Raw genomic sequence first — 24,127 nt, forward strand, 5'->3', positions numbered from 1 at the left:
GAGATTAGTATTGCTGAACTGACCACTCTTGTGAATGGTATAGGTCCAGCTGCGTGGATAGCTACGAAATGCTTAGAAAAAACAGCAGAATTTACTCGTTATTTCCGGCCAATAGCGGCTGATTCGATCGCGAAAGAGTTTTACATGGATAATTGGATGTCCGGTGCTCGCAAAATTGAAGAATTGATTGAGTTACAGAAAGCTGTACATTTTTCTCTCGCAAAATATGGGTTTAATTTGACCAAATATCAAAGTAACTCGCCTGAAGTTCTTTTGACACTCGATTCGTCACTTGTAGAACCCTTGAAAACGAAAATAATTGGTGGTACCGATTTTGTGTATGTTTTAGGGCTAATTTGGTCCCCAGAAACTGATTCGTTGAGTATCAATGTAAAAATTGATGAACTCCCTGAAATCATCACAAAACGTGTAATGCTTAGTGATACTTCTAAGCTTTTCGATATTTTGGGTATTTTGGCACCTGTTTCGGTGAGAGCCAAATTAATTTTGAAGGAGCTTTGGTTAGAGGGGAGAACTTGGGACGAACCTGTGTCAGATGAACTGAAAGATGCATTTTTAGCCTACAGGGCTGATTTGAAATTACTTGATCGATTTTCTATACCTCGTTGTTTGTATCTTCGTGTAGAATACCCTGAAAATTGTACTCGTCAGCTTGTTGTTTTTGCTGATGCGTCTACAAAAGCCTATGCTAGTGTCGTTTATTTTCGTTCGATTGATCAAAATGGTCAAATAAAAGTTGCGTTTGTATGTTCAAAGGTGCGAGTTGCGCCAGCAAAGAAAACGCTACATATACATCGTCTTGAACTTATGGCCGCTGAGTTAGCTTCAAATTTGGGGAAGCGTATTGCAGGAGAATTGAAAATTGAAGCAGGGAACGTCTTGTATTTTTCCGATTCTCAGGTAGTACTTTCGTGGCTGAAACTAGATCCGCTTAAACTTAAAATTTTCGTCTGTAATCGTGTGAAAAATATTGGTAAAAATTCGAATTTGAAAAATTGGTACTATGTACCTACCAAAGAAAATCCAGCGGATCTAGGTACTCGAGGTATTTTGGCTAATGAGTTTTTTGAACAAAAATTGTGGGTTTTTGGGCCAATTTGGCTCAACAATTCTGATGAATTTGAAAAAATAACCTCATGTACATTCGAATTGGTACGTGAGATACCTGAATTAACCAAAGTAGGTATGGCTATTTTTATCAAGGATGAAATATTCCTACCTATTTTGAGCCATGGTTTATCTTGGTATAAAATTATTTCGGTTGTTGCTTTTGTTCGTAGATTTATTTTTAGATTACGATCTGAACGGCTAAAAACGATAGCCAATCCAAACCGTAAAGATAGGATATGTGATCGTAAGTTAGTAGGTATCAAGCAGATACTACCACTAGTTATACCATTAGAAACGAGTGAACGCAATGACGCGTTTATTACTCTTGTTAAACATGTTCAACGAGAAAATTTTCAAATAGAAATTGAGTGCTTATCTTCTAGTGAAGATAGTCACGTAGATAAGAAAAGCAAGTTGTTTGAATTAGCTCCGTTTCTCGATCCAAATGGTATTATGCGAGATGCAGGTCGCTTATCAGCTGCTGCATTATCGTATGAAAGTAAGTTTCCAATTCTGGTTGATGCCAGGTCTAAATTTGTCGAACGCTATATTGAACATTTGCATCAAGCAAATTATCATGCCTCTCGTTTATATGTCTTGAACGTTTTTTGTACACGTTTCTATGCAATTGGTAACGTTATTACAGTTATCAAAAAAGTAATTCGTAAGTGTGTTTTATGCACACGTATTCGAGGTGAAACTTTGCGTCAATTTATGGCGGATTTGCCGCGGAGTCGAGTTGAAATAGGTAGACCTTTTGCTAAGATAGGTGTCGATTTAACAGGTGCTATCAATGTAAAATGCACTGCACATCGTGCTGGTAAAATGAACAAGGTTTATCTTGCGTTTTTCGTTTGCTTCGTGACACGTGGTGTTCACATAGAAATTGTCGAAGACCTTACGGCTGATGCGTTTTTAAATACACTCGAACGGTTTATTTATAGGCGCGGATTGCCTAAGGCAATTTACTCGGACAATGCTACGAATTTTATTGGTGTTCGTAGGTTTTTAGAACAGAGCAAACTCGAACGTTTTTTGAGTGAACATTTGGTCGAATGGCATACAATTGCACCTCGCAGTCCTCACCAAGGTGGAATTTGGGAGGCTGCAGTAAAATCTGGTAAGAAAATACTCGAAAAGGCTATTGGTAGCCAAGTTTTGAACATTTTAGAACTCTCAACGATTGCTACAAAAGTAGAGGGTATTTTGAACTCTCGCCCTATTTCATATCGACGTGAAAATAGTCTCATTGAACCTATCACACCTGCCCATTTTTTAATAGGTACGGCGTTGATGGAACTTCCGATTGTTGAGGATTCTAGAACTGTTAATTTACGTAATCGTTATCGCTTATGGACAAGCGTTGTAAATACATTCTGGTCGTTTTGGAGAAAAGATTATCTCAATCACCTTCGTTGTAGATATAAGTGGAAAGTTGAGGAACGTAATGTTGAGATTGATGATGTTGTTCTTTTCCGTTCAAAAACTGAAGGTATTTTTCAATGGCCTATGGCTATAGTCATTGACGTTTTCCCAGACGAGTCAGGTCTTGTTCGAAATGTAGAATTGAGGTTTGCGAATGGAAGTACTCGAAAAACGTCTGTTCAGAATCTTATTTTACTACCTGTTAAGGATGATTTGTAAAATTTTTTGTATTCTCGGATTTGTAATTTTTTTCTCCTGATTTTGTCATGTTTTAACTCGTAATTATGTCGATGTATCATGTAATATGATTAAAATTTTGATTGATTTTTGTCAATTGTTAACTTGTTGATAATTTTTAGTTGTTTAGATTAATTAAAAATAAGGTGTACCTTATTTTTGAGGGGAGGATGTTGATGGGTATGATAATTTTTGTACTCGTTTTAGTTGTAAATTCGATTAGTTTGTGGTATCGAGTGCGCCACTGTTGTAGCAACGCACTCTAGCTTGCTAGTTACGATGTCTAGTTTGAATTGTTGTTGTTATGAACTCGTTATTATGTATTTATGCTCGAATTATATACAGTCCACTGTTCGTGTTGAATTATTTCAAATTTTCTATTCGAATATTGAGTAATTATTTCGCGAATAAATAAACAGAAATTTTGTGGAAATTTCGAGTTTCAAAAATTTTCTGGAGGCTCCAAAACTGCTCAAAACGGTTTGAAACAGTTTCCAATCGATTTGGCATGTCGAAAATAGGGTATATCCCAAATTTCAGCTTTCTTGGTCAATTGGATAAAATTTTGATTTTTCCCCTCATTTTTGGCCTGAATTTGATTTTCAAAAATTCACCAAAAATCGAAAAATGCACTTTAGCACTTGAAATTTTGACAGGTGATAAATTTGTACTTGATCTTTCGATTTACTTTTGCACAGTTTAAAAAATTTTGTGCAAGCCCTATGTTGGAACGCGAAATCTGCGATTTCGGCTGATCTGTCAATCAAAATGGCCGCCATTTTGTGAGTAAGGCCACTTTTTTTTTGAGTACAAGGGCTAGAAATGTTCCTCAGGACTTCCCCTTTAAGAAAAAAGTTGTCCCAAAGGATCGACGGGGGGGGGGGTGCGCAATAATTCTTGAGCGGGCTCCCCGACGTGCAAGATAGGTAAGTACTTGAGCTACAAACTTGAATGCTAAATTTTAGATTTACGAATTTCCATCGTAATTCTGATCTCGTTTTCGCACTTTACTATTCCGATAATTCAACATTTTTTTAAAAAAAGTTACCAAAATTTATTCATTTTTTCATTTTTTTCAAATTCGTTCATTTTTCAAGTTTTTATGGAAATTTTTTGGTAATTTCGAATTTTTCTTGGGGGGGGGGACGGCGTCCCCCTGCGTCCCTCTCCAAAAAAAAGCCCTGTCTATAATTACTTACTTAATTTACGTTTATTTTTCAAAGCAACAAAATTTACCTACATACCAAAGCATAATTTGTTCTGTTAAATAACAGGGTAAGTCCAAATTTCATTCGCAAATAGCTCCGGTTGTACGTAGTATAGAATTTTTAACTTTTTTTCAAATTTATAGTACATTGAGAGAGTAATCGACGAATGATGTAAAAATCAGCGTTGCCACTTTCAAAAACCTAAAAAAATTGATTTAAAAACTTATAATGTAAAATATAAAACCATTTAATTCGTGAACATAGTGTTCGCGAATTAAAATTTTGAAAAAATTCTCAGTTTTAGCCCTCTTTAAGTATGTACAGAATATCAAAAAATTGGACGGATATTTTTTTCCATTTTCGAGAAAAAATTTACAAGTTTGGCACGTATTGCCAAAATACCATCAGAAACCTAGAAAATGAGAATTTTTGCATTTTTGAGGTATTTTACCAATGTGTAGACAAACATGTGAAAAAATCCCCCCTCTCTGCAATTTGTCAACGAATTGATGAGTAATACAATTTTTCGTGCTATAAAATCATATTTTATGAATACCTATGTACAACTGGTACCTATCTACGTACACAATATAGGAATCGAATATATTTGCATCATGCTACAAGTTTGAAGAAGGATAAAAATAATGGAGATTGCGGTTTTAAAATAAAAATTCAGATGCTTACAATTGTTGATAGGTACCTAGGTATGTTTGGTTTGAAATAAAATTGAATGCGTTTACCTACTTCCGCACACTAGGTATGATACTTAACAAGTACCAATACATACTGAAACTGATATTAGGAAAAGAATGAGCATAGAACTACAATGCTTGTACAATCCTTTGCTTCAGGGGTGTGGCCCCGAACGATTTTTTTCGGGTTCTGGGTTTCGGGGCTTTGGCTTTCAACCAAAAATTTATTAGGTCTTGGGCTTGGATTGGGGCTGGGAAATTTTTGGGTTTTGCTTTCAGGGCTCATGCAGTGTCCAGGGCTTGAATGAAGTGTTCGCGGGACTTTCCGAGGCTCGAAATTGCAATTTTGATGAAGAATTAAAGTAAAATCTTATTTGATGTTCTGTTGAAAAAAAAAAAAATTAAGGACAGATTCCGAATTTTTGGATATTTTTTTGCCCAATTTGCAAGCAGACTGGCAGAGAGCTTGAATTTACACTTTGGTCTATGGGGATTTTATCGATTTGCTCAATCCTCTAGTTCTAGCTCTCAGAGTCACAGACTGAAATTGACTAAAATTTGAAATACTTAATACAAGTTCTTTGAGATAGTTTGCACAAACTAGTGTATGCTTTCGCTTTGTTCAAAATAATTATTTGAATTCGACAGTTTTTTTTGTTTTTTAAATCAGAATTAAATTAAAAACTACCTACTTAAAATTTTTCAAAATTTTTAATCACTTACTGTTCAAATTTTTCAAATAGGTATCTTTTTTATATTTTCAACGAACAATGAACTTCCTACAGAATATAAATTTTGAGAAGCACAGACCAACACAGACACAGTGACTACAATACCTAGTTATTTACACAATTAACACAAGCCTCAAAAAGTCCCGAAAAGCCCTGATCCCCTGATCATGCAGTTCAGGTTTCGGGGCTCACGTTTGGGGCTTGGTTTTCAGAGAAAAGGGTCCTGGACTTCGGGCCAGGGCTTTGCAGGTTACAGTTTTCAAGGTTTTGGGGCTTGGATATTCGGGCTTCAAGGAAATTATTCGGGATTTTTCGGGTTTCAGGTCCTGGTCCTGGGCCGGGCCTCATCCCTGACTGAACTGAAATGAGCAAAACTAAAACTGGAAACTGAAAACTGAAACTACTTACTGAAAACTGCAATTGGTTGGTTGAATGATTCAACTTGTATGTCATGTCATTTGATGTGGATCAATTTGGATTGGTTCTTCCGTATCATTTCTTTGAGAAAAATTCAATACCTAGGTACCTAATCAATAAAAATACCTATAGCTAGAGACTATAGTAAGCAATAAACGAAATTAAATTTGTTTTTATTGTTTTTAAATTAATTAGGTGAATTGATAAATTATTAAAATGAGCAAATGCTAATTAATAGCTACTGGTAAATACCAGGCAGTAGCTAGATACTGTTTATTGATTATAATTGCGGAAGCAATCTCGCTATAAGGACGGGACGTATTGTGCAGACGAACATGTGAAAAATTCCCTCCTCTCAGCGATTTGTCAACGATGAACGAATTGATGAGTAATACCATTCTTCGTGATAAAAAGAAAATCATATTTTATTAATACATATGTACAACTTGTATCTACATAATATAGGAATCGAATATATTTGCATCATGACACAAGTTTGAAGAAGGATTAAATAGTGGAGATTTTTTTTAAAAATAAAAGTTCAGATGCTTAGAATTGTTGATACCTATGTTTGTTTTGGAATAAAAATGAATGCATTTACCTACTGGATAAAGAATGAGAACTATAATGCTTGGAGGCTTGGACTGCCGTCATACTCGTATCTTGAATTTGGGTATGATTTATCGTTACAACATACAGAATAGGTGAATCGCATGACAGAAAAAGTGGTCTAAACGACAGGCCCGACAAATAAAAGAAGTGCCCGACCAAAAAAAAAATTGAACGACAATCATATATTTGCACGACAGATGAAAAATGTCCACGACAAATAAAAAATTGAACGGCAGTTGAATAAATTGAACGACAATAGTAAAAAAAAAAAATTACAACAGAAATATTCTGTTAACACGTCTATTTTTTTTAATCCAAAAAAGTTACAAATCGAATAAAATGAAAAAAAAATTAGAAATTTTCATAAAATGATAGGTGGATTTCCAAAAACTGGTAAATTTTGTGTACACAGCAAATTTATATATGGTTTTAGCGTGATTCTTTTTTTGTGGTCCGTGCAAGCATCACCTCTCTCACATTTTACATTAAGTAGGTATTGGTATTGAGATTTTTAGCTCCCCTTTCACTGGTGTACATTCGATTTTATACGCCAAATGTCCTTCGGCTTGTGTATCACACGCCATGTTTTGAAAATGAATGTTATTAAGTGTCATGAACTTCATTTGGGGGGGGGGGGGAATTGACATTTTTATTATTATAGAACACAAAGCTACTACATTATTGTACAAATTGCAATCTCAATAAATCCATAGGAAGCTTACATTTCACATTTGAAAATTGTCACACAGTTTTTGCACTAATTTTAAAGCAATTTTTAATTATTCTTGCTAGCTTCACAATCCAATATTTTATTTATCGCTTTTTCGTGTATTTTCAGATATAAAATTAGTCGTACATTATTCTGTCGTTTAAAATTTTATTCTGTCGCTTAGACATGCTTTTTTGGCGGGAGGAGTTGTCGTGATTCATAATTAAAAAATAGTTGTGCTGACTTATTATTTTGTCGTTGAAAACCTGTCGTTGTAAACCTGTCGTTGTAAAGCCCTAAGTTGTCACTACCACAGCATTTATTGTCGTTTGCTGTTGTCGTTCAAACACCCTTTTCTGTCGTGCAATTATATATTTCCCTTTTAATACCTAATATTTACAACTGGTATTTATATAATATAGGAATCGAATATATTTGCATCATGACACAAGTTTGATGAAGGATTAAAATAGTACCTGGTGGTTGTGTTTTTAAAATGAAAGTTCAGATGCTTAGAATTGTTGATATGTTTGTTTTGGAATAAAAATGAATGCGTTTACCTACTGGATAAAGAATGACCATAGAACTATAATGAGTAGACCATCATTTGCTTGAAGGTGGGTATGATTTATCATTACGACAGAATAGGTGAATCGCATGACAGAAAAGGTGGTCTAAACGACATCCCCGACAAATAAAAGAAGTGCCCGACTAAAAAAGAAATCAAACGACAATCATATATTTGCAGGACAGATGAAAAATTGAACGGCAGTTGAATGAATTGAACGACAATACATACTCGTAGTAAAAAAGAAATCACGACAGAAATATCTATTAACACGTCTATTTTTTTACCGACTTTGCCGTGAAACGGAAAGTCAAGGTATTGTATTTGTCATGATGGTTGAGGATTTGGGTGGGGGTGGGTTTTCTTGACGAATTGAAGTGTGCTGATCATGATAAGACATATGGCGCAAAACGAGATAAGTTTATATAGATATATATTTATTTATTTATATATTTATATATCAATTTATGTATAAATTTGTGCCGGGCTGAACTCAAAAGCTCCGAACTTTAAGTCGAAACTGATGATGGCAAAATATTGCTTTGATACTGAACTAGAGAAATTTTTAATTTGGTCGAAATCGATTCAGCCGTTTACGAGATATGAACGTTTAAGTGTGTTTCAACGTTATGGATAAGCAGAAATTTGTGTAAACCCTTATATCTCGCAAACGGCTCACCCCCAACAAACAGATGGGGTGGTTAGGGTGTGTAGGTTGCAGATTGGTGCGCCGGAGGTCGGGTGTTCGAATCCCGCGCGAGTCAAGAGGAGAAAATTTTTTGTTGATTTTTTTGTTAATTTTATCCGTCCAAAATTTTTTTGCCATAAAAAATCAAAATTTTTCAAAAATTTCTAGTGTAATTTTTGTTTCAACAAAAAACATCAAGTTTTTGGTAAATAGCCAGTAAATTTTGATAATTTTTTTTTTGGTGAATTAATAGTAATTTTTAGTAAATAAAATGATTAGTTATTTTTGGTGAATTACTCGTAATTAAAGTTGGTCGAAAATTTTGGTAAATTGCTTGGGTAATTTTTGGTAAATTGGTAAAGTTTGGTAAATTGGTAAAAACCTTTGGCAGTAAATTACTGGGATAATTAAAATTCGGTAAAAAATTGGTAAATTAGTGAGGAAATGTCTGGTAAATTACTGAGGTGAATGTTGGTAAATTGCTGGGGTAATTTTTGGTAAAATGGAAAAAGTCGGTAAAGTTGGTAAATTAGAGGGTAATGTCTGGTAAATTACTGAGGTAAATGTTAGTAAATTGCTGGGGTAATTTTTGGTAAATTCGTGAATTTTGGTAAATTGGTAAATTTTGGTAAATTGGTAAACTTTGGTAAATCGGTAAATTTGGGTAAATTGGTAAATTTGGGTAAATTGGTAAATTTGGGTAAATTGGTAAATTTTGGTAAATTGGTAAATTTGGGTAAATTGGTAAATTTTGGTAAATTGGTAAATTTTGGTAAATTGGTAAATTTTGGTAAATTGGTAAATTTTGGTGAATTGGTAAATTTCAGTAAATTGCTAAATTTTGGTAAATAGCTAAATTTTGGTAAATAGCTAAATTTTGGTAAATTGGTAAATTTTGGTAAATTGGTAAATTTTGGTAAATCCGTAAATTTCGGTAAATTTGTTTATTTTCCTGTATAACAGAGCAAAGTCGGTTAATCTTGCCTACTGCGCAAGATGTTTTTTTTTTTTTTAATACTTACATCAACACGCCTATTTTTACCAAAAAAGTTATAAATCGAATAAAATGAAAAAAAAAAAAAAAAATTAGAAATTTTCATAAAATGTCAGGTGGGTAGTTCTCATAAAATGGTAAATTTTGTGTACACAGCTTTCTCAATGGTTTTAAGATGATTTTTTTTTGGTCCATGCAGACATCACTTCCCTCACATTTTACATTTGGTATTGAGATTTTTAGCCCCCCTTTCACTGGTGTGCATTCGATTTTATACGCCAAAATGTCCTTCGGCTTGTGTGTCACACGCTATGTTTTTAAAAATGAGTGTTATTAAGTGTCATGAACTTCATTTTTTTTTTTTTTTTTTTGGAAAAATCGACACATTCTCATTATTATAGAACACAAAGTTAATAATATTATTGTGCAAATTGCAATCTCAATGAGTCCATAGGAAGCTCACATTTCACATTTGAAAATTTTCACACAGTTTTTGCACTAATTTTAGAGCAATTTTTAATTATTTTTGCTATCTTCCCAATCCTACATTTTATTTATCGCTTTTTCATGTATTTTCAGATTTGCAATTAGATACATTGTTCTGTTGTTTAAAATTTTATTCTGTCGCTTAGACATGCCATTTTGGTGGGAGGAGTTGTCGTGATTCATAACTAAAAATAGTTGTGCTGACTTATTATTTTGTCGTTGAAAACCTGTCGTTGTAAAGACCTAAGTTGTCGCTACCACAGCTGTTATTGTCGTTTGCTGTTCCCTTTTGTGTCGTGCAATTATATGTTTCGCTTTTAATAATATTTACAACTGGTATTTACATATAGGGATCGAATATATTTGCATCATGACACAAGTTTGTTGAAGGATTAAGATAGTGTAGGTTGTGTTTTTAAAATGAAAGTTCGGATGCCTAGAATTAGTGTTGATATATTTGTTTTGGAATAAAAATGAATGCGCTTACCTACTTTTGTTGACATTAACAAATACAAAACATACTAAATATTGGATAAAGAATGAGCAGAGAACTATGATGCTTAGTGAATAGGAATGGGAAAACTTTAATTGAACGACAGAATAAATGAATTGCACGACAGGACAACCCCACGACAACATAATGGTTTTTGAACGACAGGCGACTTAACGACTGTTTTGGTTGTTAGAACGACAACAACAAATGTTCCTTCCTTAGGACTCCCCCCTTTAAGAAAAAAACTAAAAAGTTGTCCCAGAGGATCGACCAAGGGGGGGGGTGTTGCAATAGATCCTCAAGTGTGCTTCATTCTGACTCAAAAAAAGTGACTCAATTTGTTAGTGAAAGTAAAAGATTTGTAGCTATTTGAAGAAAAATTAGTCTTCTCACGCTTAACATGTGAGTGTTTTTTTATACACTAGGACTGGTGGCCCTAGTAAGTATGATGTTATACCTATGGTACATTCAATAGGTTTCAACTTGTGTACGTACTTGTAAAATAAATAAAAGATTGCTTATATTGATTTAAAAAAATGAGGAGCTCATTGCAATTGTGTTCAAAGTGATTTTTTTCCAACTTGAGTAATGAGTAGTTCCTGTTACTCTCAGAAAAACTTTTGGAGAGCTATATGCTGGATGCATCCGTGCAATGCAGTAGACCCATTTTTTTTTTCAAATGGACAAGGGTTATTTTTGCAATGAGCTCCTCAATTTCAATTTAATGAAGGCTGATTCGCAATTTGAGCTCCAAAAGAATCGCCTGTTTTTAAGGAGCAGTTGGCGCAGCGGATATGTCATTGATGAAGCATTTGGAATAAATTTAGAATAATAAGTAATGAGTCCAGGGTTGGCAAGTAGACTACGAGTAGTCTACTTTACACGCTTTGTCTACATGTAAACAACATTACTGTAGACAACGATAGTTTACATGTAGACATGTAGACTATGTAAACTATGTAAACTACAAAGTAAAACTGTTTTCTGTTTTAGAATAAAGCCTTTTTTACATGGATTTTGGCAGAAGAGTTTGAAAATTTGTGGTTGAAATCCAAAAAGTGTTCAGAAACGAGATTCAAAAAACATCGAAAAACTAGATTTTTGAGAATCGGCGTAAAAAACATACCTCCTTGGGAAGAAAGCAATACTTTTCAGCTTTTGATAATTTTTGGCAGAAAAACGACTTCTGGATAGGTAATTCTCAATATTGTCAAGTTGAAAAGCAAGAATTTGAATCTCTCACAAAGCAAAAGTTGACAATTTTAGCAAAACACAGCATTTTCCTCATTTTTCTCTAAAAACGAGATTTTTTGCATTTCTTGGGTAAAAAAATGAAACTTTTGAACAATTGGTAAAAAAAAGTACTTACTTAAGGTCTTTTTAAAGTTTTTGCAAAAAATGAAAATTTTCAGCAATTTGGCTCAAAAAACAAAAACTTGAAAAAAGGAATACTGACAATTTTTGCAGAAGTAGATATCGTCAATTATTAGTAAGAAAATTATACTTTCTCACAATCATTGTTGAAAATACATACAAGATTTTTTTTCTTCAATTTTTCAGTTAAAAAGTGAGGGTAATTTTTTGCAAAAAAACGACAATTTTTAGCAAGAAAGGAGATTATTTGGGAATATACAACTTCAAAGTTGACATACATTACACATAGTCTACATGAAGTCTACTTTACATGAAGTTTACATAGATTACACGACAAAACGTAGACTATGTAGACAAAGATAGTCTATGCGTAGAGAACCAACTCTGAATGAGTCCTAAGAATTTACAAACTTCATCTACGTTTCTGGGCCTGGGTGAATTGAGGATACTTTCCACTTTTTTCGGACATTTTAAAATCTTGTTGTATTGAATTTCAACATCGACCTTTTAGTTAACCTAGACGGCTACTCATACGCGAAATTATCCCACTGGTTATGTCGCCAACTCTGTGGATTTCAAATTAGAAACAAACGCATCTGCGCATGTCTCAGGAAACGTGTGTGTGTATTTTGTTGTCAGTGGATTAGCGGTGGAAGCCCGATCTCGGAAATTACTGTTTTGATTCTGTTTCATAGAGGAGAAAAGCTACTGTATTGATACCAACAATTTGTTTCGGTTTCAAAACTGTTTTGAAACGGTTTTGAAACGGTTTTGAAACAGTCTTGAAACAGTTTTGAAACGGTTTTGAAACATAATTACCTTGAAGCACAGCGTTTTCCAACCATTTTAATACCAAATGCGTGTTTCAAATACAGTATCAAAACTGTTTCAATACTGTAGTTTTTCTCCTCTGTGAAACGGTTTCATTATAGTTTCATAAAATACTGTTTTGATAATGTTTCATAGAGGAGAAAAACTACTGCATTTATAGCAACAATTTGTATTGGTTTCAAAACTGTTTTGATACGGTCTTGAAACAGTCATGAAACTCAAATACATTAACAAAACTGTTTCAATACTGTAGTTTTTCTCCTCTGTGAAACGGTTTCATTATAGTTTCATTTTCGGAGATCGGGAGTGGGGGCACTGGTGGTGTTTCCGTTTACTGTTCACAAGCATCAATTCCTGAGACATGCGCAGATGCGTTTGTTTCTAATTTGAAATCCACAGAGTTGGCGACATAACCAGTGGCCTTAGTTTGCATTGGAGTAGTCGTCTAGGTTAACTAAAAGGTCGATGAATTTCAAACCCAAATACAAAATTTTTTGGGTGAAAAATGCACACTTCTGTTTGCTTAAGTGGAGATTATTAGTTTGAAGTGCAGTCAGAACAGCAATTAAACGTTCATAACATTCTTGCAAAGTAGTACCATAAACAATGATGTCATCAAAATACCTTGCAACACCTCTGAGACCATGAAGAATGTGATCCAAAATTCTGTGAAAAACATGAGGTGCTGTTTTTATCCCAAATGATAAACGATTCACTCGATAAGCACCTAAGTGTGTTGAAATTACTTGAATGAAGGAGATTTTTTCATTAACCATCATATGTAGGTAAGCTTTACACAAATCTAGTTTGCAATAATAATGAGCATTTCTTAAATTCATGCAGGGTTTCATCAATTCTGGGAATCGGATCATGAGCATCATAGAGATGAGGGTTAACAGTGAGTTTATAATTGGCACATAGACGAAGGGTGTCATCTAGTTTGGGAGTTTATAATTGGCACATAGACAAAGGGTGTCATCTGGTTTGGGCACAACTACGAGTACAAGTGGAGAACCCCACTCGCTTTTATCAATTTTGGTTATGACACCTTCTCAGCTTCCAAACGAATCAGTTCTTTTTCAACTTTATCTCTGAGTGAATAAGAGAGTAAATGAGGTTTTATATAGATAGGTACTGTATTCGGCTTCAGCTGAAGGTCACATTGGAAATTTGGCACACAACCAATTGTTGGAGTGAAAATTGAATGAAACTGGGCCCTGATTTGCTCAATTAGCTTTTTAGGTTCTGAGATTGAGTTAATCTCATTCTAATTTGATGCAGAAGTTAGGTACACATGTATCTAGGCTAATTTTCTAGTGACAAATCCACACACGACCTACTACAGGGGTATATTGATCAGGGACAATGTATATAATCTTTCAATAGATTTTTGATTTTTGAATTCAGTGTTTACATCAACCATACTATGTGGAACATAAACTTGAAGAAGGACACAGAGGTAGATTTAAATTCAATTTTTCGAACATAGAAATAGGTACATAAGAGAGTAGTTACAGTCAGCGCCTGAGGCTGAGTCAATTTCAAAAATTTGTGGTTTACCTTTGATTAGAATTGTGGTTACAAACTTTGCAAAATCAGCAGTTTCTGAGAGGTTGTAGATATTTTGATCTTCGATGCCATTAATACCATAGACTGAATGAATTTACGAGTTGAATGGAGTATCATCTAGGCAGCTTACATTTTCTTTCTTCTTTGATTGTGATCCTATCAACGATGTTATGCATACTTTGGCAATGTGACCATCTTTGTCACAGGAGTCACAATGTAGTTTATTCCAGCTGATTCTGCAGTCCTGAGTTTTATGATTATTTTTGGTGCAATGTAGGCATAACCCATCAATACCTTTTTTAGGGTAATTGTCGAATGATGTAAAAATCAGCGTTGCCACTTTCAAAAACCTAAAAAATTGATGTAAAAACTTATAACTTGAATATAACCAAGATGTCCACGAGTTAAAATTCTGAAAAAATTCTCAGTTTTAGTCCTTCTTATGTACAATAACATGTCAAAAAATTAAACGGATATTTTTTTTTCATTTTTGAGAAAAAAAATTTCAAGTTTGGTAGGTACTTATTGCCAAAATACCATCAGAAACATACAAAATGAAAATTTTTGCATTTTTGAGATAGTATTTTACCTACCAATGTGTACACGAGCACGTGAAAAAACCCTTCTCTCCGAGATTTGTCAACGAATTGATGAGTAATACCATTTTTCGTGCTATAAAATCATATTTTATTAATAATAGGTATGCACAACTGGTATTTACATAATAATAATTATCGGAATCGAATATAATTATTTGCATCATGACACAAGTTTGAAGAAGGATTAAAATAGTGGAGATTACCTATGTTTTTAAAATGAAAGTTCAGATATGTTTAGAATTGTTGATAGGTACCTATGATGTTTTGGAATAAAAATGAATGCGTTTACCTACTGGATAAATAATGAGCATAGAACTACATAATGCTTAGACTATAGTCGTGGGAGGTTTTTCCCTAACTTTTCACAGTATAAACCAGGTGAATATTTCTTCCTAACATTATTACACATTTATATGTGTCCCCCCGTCCCGCCCATTTCTATGGGCCAATAATATCATTGCACCGGTTAATCTTCTTCTACTGAGCTTTGATAGAAAAACAAGACTAGCAGCGTTTTTATGAACTTTCAACGGAGCTTACAACGTTCTAAAGCTCCGAGAGAAGCTTCAGTTGGTCCAAGCTCGTCTTGGCCATCTCATTCAATCTGCGCTACTAACACTTGATCTCTAACGTGCGCAATTCAACAACATATTCAAATATGCATAAAATAACAATATTCAAATATAACACTAAAGTAAAAAAATAAAAATCTACCAATACACATGGGAATTTCAGGGAAATAGGATCGTTACAGGAGTTTAAAAAAGGAACCTTCCTAACCACATAATATTAATTATCAAAAAAAAAATTGTTTCTTCTGGTAAATATGTACAAAGATAGGTATCAACCTATCTAATCGAAAGAATAAAAGGTTTGGGAATATATCCCTTTTTGAGAATTACAAAATAATCAACACGATGTTGATTATTTTTCATCAAAGAAGTCAAATATTCCATTGTGTTGATTATTTTTCATCGGAGAAGTTTGCTGAGCCGATTTGAAATTTCATCGAAAAATTCGAGGTCTCAAGATCAATTTATTTTCCAAAAAGGGTCCAAATACCCCTTACAGTATGTACTTAGTACTTACCTATATCTAAACCCGACATGATTTGAATATATTTTGCCTACATAGAATTTGTTTCGCCTTGATAGGAGGGAGGAGCACAAAAAAAGAGTACTTGCACAAAAGAGCACAAACGACTGCTTTTTATGAAATTTTAGGTTTCTAAAGTCTGTTGGAGGCTATAGGAATTTTCGAAAAGTCGCTGGAGGCTCCAAAATGACTTGAACCAACCTGCAGTCGACTTAATAGCGTATTGAAATCAGAATACGGAGTGAATTTTGTCTTTCCAGCTCTGTTTGGTAAATTTTTATGGAAATTTCGAGTATTGAAATATCTGCTGGAGGCTCCAGTAATTGCCAAAAAGTCGCTAGAGGCTCCAAAGCGACTTGAAATCTACTTGCAGTCGAATCCCTAGCGTATTGAAATTAGTTTACGGAATGAATTTTAGCTTTCCAATTGCTTTTGGTGAAATTTTGTGGACATTTCAAGTTTCAAAAATCTGCTGGAGGCTCCAGAACTGCTCAAATTGGTTTCAAACAGTTTCTAATCAATTTGGCAAGTCGAAAGTGGAATATATCCCAAATTACATCTTTCTAGATCAATTTGGTGAAATTTTGATCTTTTTCTCATTTTTGGAATGACCTCTTGTGGGAGTAGCCGGTAAGTTGCGGGATGCAACTTTTGATGGGTTGTTTCAGAGACCAATCTGAACAAATAATGTGAAATTCAGCTTTCCCCTAATTTTTCCGAGGTTTGACTAAAAATTTTGCTGAAATGACTGGATTACTAGTGTAAATATGTAGTGGATTTTTTTTTTTATTACAATCAGAAGTAAAATAATAAAATTTTATAAAAAGTAACCTTTTTGTTTCTATTAAAATTTCCGTGGAGTACCACGATGAAAAAAAGTATGTCTAGTGGAGTGTTGCCGTTCTAAAAATTTAAATCCCGCCAAATAGGTAGCTAAAAACCGCCAATACGGAATACGGATGTCGCTATGAATTCTTGAAGTGGGAGAAAAACGTCCATTTTTGCAACTTTGGACATTTCTCCTGACTTTATAAACAATTATAAATTGAAAAAGGTCGCTCTGTTTTTTGTTTGAAAATTAAAAAAAAAATTACTTACATGGCTCGTATTATTACGATTATGTGTTGAAATTTTGCGACTTTAATGTTTCTTATTAATACTTATTTATGCTATAGGGGAGAAAGAAACGAAAAATTTTCCAACTGATTATTCTAACAATTTGCTGAATCTTTTTCAAAATTACTGTACACTTGTGGTAGAAAAATAAAAACTTATATATAATGAGTTGAAAATCAAAGTAATTAAAAAATTTAAAAAATAAAAATTACCTACTTACCGTGTGTTTAATTTGTTAATTTTAGTTTGTACTGCACTAGTCAATATGGCTAAGTTTTTTTTTATTTTGTGTAATTAAATGAATTTTTTTGTAATTAAATGATCATACTGAATTTGCTTGAGTTGTTTATTTCGAGTATTACTTGCAATGGTGTACTAGCATTCTGATGAGAGGTTATCTGGTCAATGGCAAATTTAACTCCAGCCAAAGACCAAAGCCGTCCTGACACCGCAGCAGCTACCCAATCATTATTGGTGATAACTGATATATCATTGGAAATGTTCGAGTAATACAGATTATTGGCTACATGGGTTCTGCCTTAGTCAGAGATTGCTCACATCATTTTTAGCGAGATCAACAAATAAACGAACAATCAAGTAGGTATAGGTAGGTAATAATACGTAATCTAAAAAAAAAAAAAAAAAAAAACGAAAACGAATAGAAAAACTCGAAGTAGAACAATTTGAACACTGAAATTCATAAATTCAAAATTGACACTTTATCAATGTGTCTAACAAAAGTTCTAAATAAAATGGCAAGACTTTTGGAAGGCAATTTTTCAGACACGTTGAAACACCAACTTGTTATTTAAATGTTTTTGGACATTCTATGACCCGGAGAGGGGAGTGTAAAAAAACCTATACCATGCCAATTTTTAATAGGCGAAGCAGTCTGCAAATATTCCATTACTTTTTTGGTGGAAAGATGAGAGTGGTTAAAACTTAACATAATTCAAATTTTGGAGGGTAATCCAGTATATTTTTTTAGTGGGGCAGAGTTAACAATATTTTTAGTTTTACCATCGATCAATTGTTTGTTTCTAATTTTTCAACTTGTTTTGAGATACTTTTTCCACGTAGGTAAGTACTTCTAAAAAAATGCGAATTAATTCATTTAAAATTACTTCAAAAAACGAATCAAGGGAGAACATTTTTGGATAATTTTCTGAAAATGTTTGTATTTTTCCATCTGCTAACAAGGGAACCTCTTGAGGTGTCTGCCTCCAATTTGAACAGGACCACGATTTTTGGAAAGAGCATGATCTAAAATCCCTAAAACCAAATTTACAGCTGCCCAACTCCATATCTCGATATTTGGCGAACGTTTGAAAATTCAAAATTGACTGTTTTTGGTGATTTACGCTTTCTTCAAAAACGTACGTATTTGATCAGTAAAAATGATCAAAATAAGTCTTAAAGCTTATATTAATTCCACAAATCCAAATTTAATCATTTCCAGCCATTCTGGAGCCTCCAGCGCGATTTTTCAATTTCTCCAGAATTTTTAATTTACTCCAGAAGACGTGAATACTGAATATGATGTTGGGTAGCTGAAAATCGAGTTGTGTGTCATACTCGACCTGTTTAATGAATTTATCCACATTTCAGCCGATTCTGGAGAGGACACCTCTAGAGTGGTTTTTTGACCAGTTTTTTTTTTCAAAATAAAAACATTCAAAAATTGAAAAATTTCCTGTTTACGAGAAAATTTTCGAAATTTGCGCAAATCGCAGTATTTTGTCATGAACTAACCCCACGAAGGCGAATTTCGCCATTTCCAGCCATCCCGGAGCCTCCAGTGCAATTTTTCAATTTTTCCAGAATTTTTAATTTGCTCCAGAAGACGTGAATAATATGAAGTTCGGCAGCTGAAAATCGAGTTGTGTGCCATACTCGATCTGTTTAACGAATTTTCCACATTTCAGCCGATTCTGGAGGTGACACATCAAGAGTGGTTTTTTGGCCATATAGCCTATAGGTAAGTACATAATTACTTATTATATATATATCTACATTTTCTATCTAATTTTTAACGTAGAGTTCGATCCCGTGAACGCCGAAGCATTATTTCAAAAGGAGACTCAACTAAAATAAACGCCAAAAAAAATGGGAAAAATTTGTCTCAGTATGCCTACTTTTTTTCAGTTTTCGGAAATCAATTTTGAATGCCTGGTTGAAGACAGTGGTGCTAACTCAAAAAAAGCCAAAAATGGACAATCATACCTACTTCACTCTGCTTTCGAGCTCCTCAACTTACAAGAAAATAAACTTCTTGCAAAATAACCATTGTTTTTTTTTTTATTACTTCTCGAAACATGAATTATTTTCTAAAGTTTTTGCTTTCGTTTCACTCGGGCTGGTTCACTTTTCTTTATCAAAATTCAAATGTGAAACTTTTGAAAAAAAAACATTCGAATTCTAAAATTTTAATGCCAAAAAATAATCTTTACAAATGAAACACATCAGTTTTTACTCCCCAAAATACTCAAGTCAATTTTTTACCTTCATTTTCTATTTTATTAAAAAAAAAAATCAATTGTACATAGGTACCTATTTGTTACTTGATTATACAATGCTACGGTTGTTCAATGGAGTATTATTTTATTAGTCCGGCATATGGCAATAGGAATAATTGCACCCCCCCCCACCGATCCTCCGGGACAACATTTTTCTTAAAGGGGACATCCTAAGGAACATTTTAATGCAAAGTTGCCAAAAAAAAAGTTGGCCTTACTTACAAAATGGCGGCCATTTTGATTGACAGGTCAGCCGAAATCGCAGATTTTGCGTTTTAACATATGGCTTGCACAAACTTTTTCAAACTTTACAAAGGTAGATCGAAAGATCATGCAAAAATTCATCACCTGTCCAAATTTCAAGTGCTAAAGTGCGTTTTTCGATTTTTGGTGAATTTTTGAAAATCGAATTTAGGCCAAAAATGAGGGAAAAAATCAAAATTTTACCAAATTGACCAAGAAAGCTGAAATTTGGGATATACCCTATTTTCGACATGCCAAATCGACTGGAAACGGTTTCAACCCGTTTTGAGCAGTTCTGGAGCCTCCAGCAGATTTTTGAAACTCGAAATTCCCACAAAATTCCATCAAATTGGAGTTGTAAAGCTGAAATTCACTCTAAAAACTAATTTCAATACGCTACGAAGTACTGCAGGTGAATTTCAAGTCGTTTTGGAGGCTCCAGCGACTTTTTGAAAATTCCTGAAACCTCCATCAGATTTTTGAATCTTTAAAATTTTTACAAAATTTCACCAAATGGAGATGGAAAGCTGAAATTTACTCTACACTCCAATTTTAACACCCTCGGAAGACGACTTTAGGTGGGTTCAAGTAATTTTAGGGCCACCAGCGACTTTTTTTGAAAATTACTGGAGCCTCTAGCAGTTTTTTGGAACTTTAAAATTTCACAAAATTTCATCAAATGGAGATGGAAAGCTGAAATTTATTCCACACATCAATTTTAACACCCTCAGAAGACGATTTCAGGTGGGTTCAAGTCATTTTAGGGCCTCCAGCGACTTTTTTGAAAATTACTGGAGCCTCCAGTAGATTTTTGAAACTTGAAATTTCCCCAACATTAATTTATCAAATGAAGTTTGCAAGCTGAAATTTACTTCGCAGAATACATGGTGGTTTCAAATGGTTTTGAAGCTTCCAGCTACTTTTAGGAAATTTCAATTTTCCAAAAAAACGTCATACAACCTTTCAAAAAGTTGCTGGAGGCTCCAAAAAGACTTGAAATTCACCAGCAGTCAACTTCGTAGCGTATTGAAATTAGTGTGCAGAATGAATTTCGACTCTCCATCTTGGTTTGATAACATTTTGGGGAAATTTCAAGTTTCAAAAATCTACTGGAGGCTCCAGTAATTTTCAAAAAAGTCGTTGAAGGCTCTAAAATGACTTGAAATCCACCAGAAGTCGTTTTCAGAGGGTGTTAAAATTGGAGTGTAGAGTAAATGTCAGCTTTCCATCTCTATTTGATGAAATTTTGTGAAAATTTAAAGTTTCAAAAATCTGCTGGAGGCTTCAGGAATTTTCAAAAAGTCGTTGGAGGCTCCAAAACAACTTGACATTCACCTGCAGTACTTCGTAGCGTATTGAAACTAGTTTTTAGAATGAATTTTAGCTTTACAACTTCAATTTGATGGAATTTTGTGGGAATTTCGAGTTTCAAAAATCTGCTGGAGGCTCCAGAACTGCTCAAAACGGATTGAAACCGTTTCCAATCGATTTGGCATGTCGAAAATAGGGTATATCCCAAATTTCAGCTTTCGTGGTCAATTTGGTAAAATTTTGATTTTTTCCCTCATTTTTGGCCTAAATTCGATTTTCAAAAATTCACCAAAAATCGAAAAACGCACTTTAGCTCTTGAAATTTTGACAGGTGATAAATTTTTGCATGATCTTTTGATCTACCTTTGTAAAGTTTGAAAAAGTTCGTGCAAGTCATATGTTAAAACTGTTAAAAGTGTAAAACGCAAAATCTGCGATTTCGGCTGACCTGTCAATCAAAATGGCCGCCATTTTGTAAGTAAGGTCAACTTTTTTTTTGGCAAGTTTGCTTCAAAATGTTCCTAAGGACGTCCCCTTTAAGAAAAAAGTTGCCCCGGGGGAACGGGGGGGGGGTGCAATTACTCCTATTGTCATATGCCGGACCATCTAGCTTTCAGCTACTTTCCATCCATGGTCTGGTGGAAAGGTGGAATAAAATTAAAATTATTTAAAATTTAAAATTTGTAATAATTATTATCAGGGATGAAAAGCCTTAAAATGAAACTTCAGCTTTTGGCTTTTAGCTTGAAATTTCAAAATTGAAACTTTTGGCTTTAGCTTTCGGCTATCACGATTTTTAAGGCTTGCTTTAGCCAAACTTTCAGCTTCCAATGGCTTTCCCAGTTCCCTTATATTTTCAATTAAATAGCTTTCAGTTATATTTCATTAAGCTTTTAGCTTTAAACTTTTGGCTTTAAGCTTTTGACTTTAAACTTTTAGCTGATACACCATCAATTCACAAAAAAGGGAATTGAAAATTAGATCAGGTGCATTGATTTCATAATTAGTGATAGTGGAGAATATTTATTGCTAGAATTATTTTCTTCTTTTTTTCATTTCATTAAATCGTATTAAAATAAAATTGAATGACATTTTTTTCATTTTTTTGTTTCTTCTGAATTTAGAGAATTCAATTCTGCAAAAAAGCCTTTGAAAAAGCCAAAAAAATGAAACTTTTGGCTAGCTTTTGGCTTGGAAAAAATGAAACTTGCAAACTTTTAGCTTTTGGCTTAGTACGAAAATCTGCTCGACTTTCAGCTTTTGGCTTTAAGCTTTCGGCTAGCTTTTCATCCCTGATTATTATTGTTTTAAAAATTAAAATTAAAAAAAAAAATAAAAAAAATAAAAATTTTACAAATCAAAAGCGGTAGTTACATGTTTCTCCAGTAGAAGCGCTACTTGACATAGAAAGAATAGAATTTATCGAATCATCCAGCTTATTTTTGAACTCGTTAGCTGTTTATCAATATTTTGATTTTGATAAAATAAAATTTGAAGTTCGTTCAAGGAAAGAAAAATAAATCGTAACGTAATTTCGTACAAATTAATTAATAAAACAATAACTCATACAATCGAAAGATGAGCAACCAAAAATTCAGAGAAGTAGGCCCTTTCATTAAATTCCTGCGCGAGAAGATGTTGGGCGTAAGTACCTTTAATTTGATTCCATATTCAATTCACAACGTAACAAACAGAATGTTCTAATTATAGATGATTTTTTCCAGAGATCACTTCCGAACCCTTTAAGATTTGAACCAGCATACGCAGCTAGAACCCAACCTGATCCTAAGTTACCGGATGGTCCTTCGCATAAATTATCAGGCAATTATTACTACCTTCGTGACGCCCGTAGGAAAGTTGAAACACCTTTGCAACTCGTTGCACCCGAAGAGTTGAAGAAATTGGGCGAATCTACGTTAGTATTTTATATTTACAAATCTAGCTACATATCTACGTCAAGTAGTATGCTTTGATGTTGTATTAATTGATTCGATGTTGATTTGCAGTAATAAAGATAATAGGCTGATCGCTTCTGTTGGAGGAGTCAAACCAGGCACGATTTATAACCCTGAACAAATTGAAAAAGATGTTGTCAACAGGCCTCGTGGTAAATAAATACTTGCCAAAATTCTACTACCGCTGCAAGGTGATGAATTAAAAATTATAGTGCGTTATAATTAGAAGAAAAATCTATTGTTATTCTGTTCTGTTTGTAAAATGATTGTACATTTGTAACTAGTCTATTCGAGTTATTTCATTTTTAATATCAATCGCTATTGAATATATATATTTATTTTGAATTTTATGCTGTATTTTTTCAGATTATTCGTTAAGGTGAGAATTCGTTTATACAGTCTTAATACTATTATTTCCAAGGCGCATACTACGTTATATAGTTTCACTTTGTATTCGTTCTAAACACTTATCGAGCAAACAGAACGAATAAAAAATTCGGTTTCTTCGAAAGGTATTCTATTGAGATTTCTGTCGCATTTTCAGCGATGAAATTTATACACATTTCGTACAGTTTCGGTTTCGGTTTCGTCGAAATTGTACGACGACGACGACGATTAGACGAGGGTATGAAAAATACACACCGAAGCTATCATTAATAATTTTACAAAATACCATCTTCCACGTAACGTTTCCATCATCATCTCACAACACCCAACACGAGATAAAAACGGAGGGAAAAAAATAATCCCAAAATAATTTATCCTGTCTCATTTCGTTTAAAAAACAACAAAAATTTATCAAATCATAGAAGACAATTTTTCATTTCGTTACCGGCTCCAGTCGGATCTTAATACAGCTAAAGCCTACTTAAATTCGGCTACTTAACGAAGAATACTATTTTAATCTCACACGCTCCGCTAACTTCAAACTTTGACGACGCTTCAAGCTTTAAAAGCAAATAAATGTCGGCTTTTTATTAAACCCCTTTATACAGTCTTAATACTATTATTTTCCAAGGCTCACACTACGTTATATTGTTTCACTTTGTATTTGTTCTCAACTTATCGAGCAAACGGAACGAATAAAAAATTTGGTTTCTTCGAAAGGTACCGTAGCCCTATTGGAA

At 33.7% G+C, this 24,127-nt stretch overlaps 1 protein-coding gene across 1 annotated transcript; it reads left to right on the plus strand.

Moving 5' to 3' along the window:
* Window positions 1-22,513: 22,513 nt before the first annotated feature.
* On the plus strand, window positions 22,514-23,345 carry LOC135844292 (NADH dehydrogenase [ubiquinone] 1 alpha subcomplex subunit 7-like). Its single transcript, XM_065362449.1, has 3 exons — window positions 22,514-22,689; window positions 22,770-22,960; window positions 23,052-23,345. The coding sequence occupies exons 1-3, from the start codon at window positions 22,624-22,626 to the stop codon at window positions 23,158-23,160; spliced, it is 366 nt and encodes a 121-aa protein (XP_065218521.1). The 5' UTR covers window positions 22,514-22,623; the 3' UTR covers window positions 23,161-23,345.
* Window positions 23,346-24,127: the final 782 nt, after the last annotated feature.

Source organism: Planococcus citri, chromosome 4 (genome assembly GCF_950023065.1).
Source record: "Planococcus citri chromosome 4, ihPlaCitr1.1, whole genome shotgun sequence".
Lineage (NCBI taxonomy): Eukaryota > Metazoa > Arthropoda > Insecta > Hemiptera > Pseudococcidae > Planococcus > Planococcus citri.